The following is a 4,492-nucleotide window of genomic DNA, read 5'->3' as shown; positions in this document are numbered from 1 at the left end:
AACAACAAAAGAAACTCACTCGTTTTGAATATGTGTAATTGACAAGAAAAGATAGATCACACATAGACTTTGGGGGCTCTTAAATAAATAAAAAAGTACAATAAAGAAAATAAAAAGACATGTCTGAATGCACCATCACACTGTTAGCAATCAAAGCTGAATCCATTGCTGAGGAAGGAGAATCTACAGAGCTTGACATACACAGAGATAAAGCGAAGACATTATATGGTTTCGACACGTTTAACAATTCGTAAAGTTGGTCTTGAGTAGCAATCAGACAATTCTATTCTGACGCTTGCCGCACTTTAGGATATGACCCTGCAAATTTCATCAGATCCAGGGGTTGGTGTCCTGGTCACCCTTTTACCCACTTGAGACTTCTCAGAGTTCTGGTCACACAAATGTTTCATCTTGACCTGCGGCTTTTTTAGGTTCTGTTTTGTCAACTGACCTGCCCTATAGTCTGCCGCAAACCATTAACACGGTCTATCAATTTCACAGGTGAGTCATCTGATAACCACTTATCCCACTGCTAAAGGTCCTCATACCTTTTGTCTGAAGATCATAAAAGTCATTAGGGCTTAACCCTGTATTCTCTAACAGACTTCTACACCCATCTGTCATTCAGAATAGCAGACTTAATGGGTAACCAATTTTCAGCCAAGACCCAATTTCCAGCCAAATCATTTCCCCAAATCACCTCTATGCCATGGATAGGTAAAGCAGACTGAACCCCAGTGAACCCCAACGTGGATATCATCCACAAGGCCACACAACAGCCTGGCTTTATTCAGTGGTGGGTTTTTTCTGTTAATAATAAAGACAATAAAAACAACTTACAATGGACAGAAGAATAAAAGAAAAAAACACCACTCATAGCAAAGAAACAAAGACAAGTGGTCTAGTTATATTCAACACTCTGAGAATATTAAGCCATCTCTAAAAACCATTACTAAGCAAATATAGTTCAAAGAATAGGATCTCATCACAAATGACCAAACCTGAGACTAATGAAATCACAGACTTCCTCCAAAGGCAAGTCCAAAGAGACAACTAGCCAAATTTTTCTATGCAAGTGGAAGATGCAGAGCACTAAGTGAAACCTTACGAAGTGATACAAACAAGCGTTTACGTAACTTACTTCAAAAATCTTACAAGGTCAAGATTACTCTGCAGACGAGCCCCATTTGCCCTGCGTCTATCTTTTTCATGTAACTGGTGGTTAGAGCTGTCCCAAACTTAGAAGCAGAACACCTGAGCAGTTCAGACTCAGGTACACTGTAAAAAGCCCTGCCAGAATATCCCTTTTTCTGCTTCTCTCTTCTTTATGGATGCTCATTGACTGACATTTATTTATTTATTTATTTTTTTGGCACATTCTCACTCTTTTTTTTTTTTTTTTACCTGATTTTTGTTTCTAAGAAAAATGAGAGCCACATATGAGGATATTCATTTAAAATTTCAATAGAATAGTAGCAGTATAACGTCCTCATAAGTGGATCTCAGGCCATGTAGAGCAAAATTGAGTATTTTGGTCTAAATAACCCAAAATGTGATGTGCACACACCAGGTCCTGGGAGGATAAGCCATTTTTGGTATCGTTAGCCTAAGTCTATGTGTGGGCTCCATATTTCTTGTCGCATACTCTGAGCTGGGTTCTGACATATAAACATGTGTCTCACACTAATCTAGTTGTGCATTCAAGCAATGTACAAGAAACTTGCTTGTATTTAATCCCAATAAGCATTTTGGAACTCTGATCATGCAGCTTATTTCTCAGCAGTGACATGCTCGGCACCAACATGTGTCAATAAGGGGACCAGTGTGTAGTTATAAAGTTGACCAAACAACGTCGTTATCTAATCATGCCAGCGAGTGAACAACACAAGGCTTGTGTCTCTATAATTCCACAGGGTGAGTCACACATCCTTCCGCAGCCTATCCCATATCTTTTCTGTCACTGGTTTTCACTACACCTCCCACATCCTAACCTCCCTCCCACTGGCTGCTTTTTCTTCCCCAGTCACATTTAAGTGGAGCCTCTTTCGACAAGCAAGAATCATCTGAGCTCAAACTTTGCTACCAAGTTAGTAACTTTCTCCATCTGCAGACATGTGCACTGGAAAATGTTCCCGTTTTATTGCTGTTGCTCTGTACCCACTAGTAGTCATATCTATCATCTGTAACATCGTGCTGTTCTTCCCTGATGGGGACGTCACTTATGCCAAAGACGGACATATTACCGAGGAGGTGAAATACATGGGGGGACTCATTGGAGGGGGTGTAATGGTGAGTGGTCTTTTTTTTATTTTTCAGTCTGTTGCAGAAATTAAACATTTTTATTCTGTATATTTGCAAGGTTGAAAAGTCAGAATGCACTTGGTGCGCACTGCTTCTCAAAACACGAATGAAGGCTCATGTTTGCATGTTTACAGAGTCTTTTAAATATTCCACTAATATCCGACTGAATATTATGTCCTATCACCTCCTTTGTCCTTCTACAGGTGTTGCTACCAGCATTGTACATTCATTTAACTGGTAAACAGGGTTGCTGTGGAAATCGCTGTGGGGTGAGTCAGACATGAGTACAATAAGATGTTGCAAGTGGTCGATTAGGGAGGCTTGATTAAGTTTAATGATTAATGCATCATATGCAATCTTCACTGAAAGGAGATTTGAACTCTGCAAATTGTCAGTAAATAGTTAAAAATAACATCAGTAAGATCAGTGGAAATACAAATAGCTATTGACCTGAAATGTTAAAGTATATGCCACAAGGTCACTCCAATGTGTGTCATACAAACTGGCCCAAAGTGATGATTATTTTATAAAAATTCCTTGTATAGTTCAATCTTTATTTTCTCCACTTTTGTACTGAGGCTAAATTCAAGTGAAGCCAAAAAAAAGAAGCCAAATTCGCTGCAATTTGCAAGCCACAACAGCATGTCTTTTTAGGTTCCTAATTTACTTAGATGTCATCCTAATTTAATTAGACATCATGTTGTTTGCAGAGTCTCCTTTCTTGATCTCGAGAGAATGTTTAAAGGTTGAAGACACAGGAAAAGGCTCACTGAAATGTTTTTGGACTTAGTGGTACAGAAATGCATTTTAATAAAAAACAAAACTTCAAACGTACAGCAATCCAGCGAAGGCCTTTTTGTTGATAGAGTTAAGCTATGATTACATTGTAAAAATTAAGCCTGCAACAGAAATAGAAAAAGTGACTTAACACAGTACCAGCAAACCTGTTTTTGTTATGTTTGGTTTAGCCTGTACTTAATTTTAAGGAGATCTGTAGTCTATGGGAAAACTAAACAGAGTGCTTGTCCCTCCCTAAATGTTTCATTTATCAACAGGGGGGGAGTTGTGTCTTTAAACTGTATCATGATTGCATTTGACCTTTATCATTTACTCTCTCTGCAGATGTTCTTATCAATTGCATTTGCTGCAGTGGGTGTTGCTGGAGGCCTGTACAGTTTAATTGTTGCAGCACTTGGTTTGCAGAATGGGCCTCTCTGCAAAACTGTACTGATCTGGACAACGCCTTTTAAAGAACTCACAGGGTAAAAAAAAAGCACAGGAGTGACTTCCTCAGGACACGTTTGATATGTTTCTTAATTCTTAGTCATTTATAAATCTCCTGTCTTGCACAGTGACAACAACTACCTGAAGAACGATAAATTGTGGAGCTTATGCACAGAGCCCAAGAACATTGTGCAGTTTAACCTTGGACTGTTCGGCACTCTGCTGGCCACAAGCTGCCTGCAGGTGATCCTCTGTGCCATACAGATGATCAACGGGCTCTTCGGCTGTCTGTGTGGAACCTGCAACAAAGAAGTGCTTTGAAACTGAGTTCGCCTTAAAAGAATAATAGGTGAAAATAATTACATCTCAAATGATTTGCTTCTCAGATTTATATAGAGAGACTTAACTTCTCTTATCTGTATACTTATTATTTATTCATTCCTTAATCTACAGACACTGAGAGTTCCTGACAATTGATGGGCGCCCCCTGCTGGATGAATGAGGATAAACCTCTTGTCTACATCTGCATAAAACATTCTCTTTGATTTTTTACTATTTAAAAAAAAAGAAGAACTTTTTTGTATTTCATGCTTCACATATTGCAGAAAATTTTAATTTACTGTTGTGCAATCTTTTTTTAGTAATAATAAATCCACGACATTAGAAATGAGTTATGCTAATTAGATGGCCAGTTTTATATAATCTGGCTTGAAACATTGCAGCTAAAGTTTTACTATGTTTTTTTTTAAAAATCTAAAAAGTATATCTTTTGAATAATTGTGTTTTACACCATTGATAGGTTTTAGTGGCTATTACTAATATTACATTAGTAGTGTACTATATTACTAATATCTTACTATAATTAATGTAATAACCTTCAGAGCAAAATAAAATACATGACAAATGTCTTTTTACTATTATAATAAATACCAGCCTTGATATACAAATATTTCAGTGTTATCTCAAA

The 4,492-nt window shown here is 37.6% G+C and overlaps 1 protein-coding gene across 1 annotated transcript; it reads left to right on the top strand.

The window, feature by feature from the left end:
* Nucleotides 1-1,993: 1,993 nt before the first annotated feature.
* On the top strand, nt 1,994-4,492 carry LOC308387056 (transmembrane 4 L6 family member 5-like). Its single transcript, XM_080866933.1, has 5 exons — nt 1,994-2,289; nt 2,505-2,570; nt 3,424-3,563; nt 3,654-3,874; nt 3,979-4,492. The coding sequence occupies exons 1-4, from the start codon at nt 2,113-2,115 to the stop codon at nt 3,844-3,846; spliced, it is 576 nt and encodes a 191-aa protein (XP_080723059.1). The 5' UTR covers nt 1,994-2,112; the 3' UTR covers nt 3,847-3,874; nt 3,979-4,492.

This window comes from Rhamphochromis sp. 'chilingali' (genome assembly GCF_963969265.1).
Source record: "Rhamphochromis sp. 'chilingali' genome assembly, chromosome: 19".
NCBI classification, from domain to species: Eukaryota; Metazoa; Chordata; class Actinopteri; order Cichliformes; family Cichlidae; genus Rhamphochromis; species Rhamphochromis sp. 'chilingali'.
This window is presented reverse-complemented; position numbering and strand designations above follow the sequence as displayed.

Coding starts and splice junctions, on each gene's coding strand:
- LOC308387056 (XM_080866933.1), top strand. CDS start 2,113: ATGTGCACTGGAAAATGTTCCCGTTTTATTGCTGTTGCTCTGTACCCA. Junction 2,290..2,504: donor TCATTGGAGGGGGTGTAATG/GTGAGTGGTCTT, acceptor GTCCTTCTACAG/GTGTTGCTACCAGCATTGTA. Junction 3,564..3,653: donor CCTTTTAAAGAACTCACAGG/GTAAAAAAAAAG, acceptor TGTCTTGCACAG/TGACAACAACTACCTGAAGA.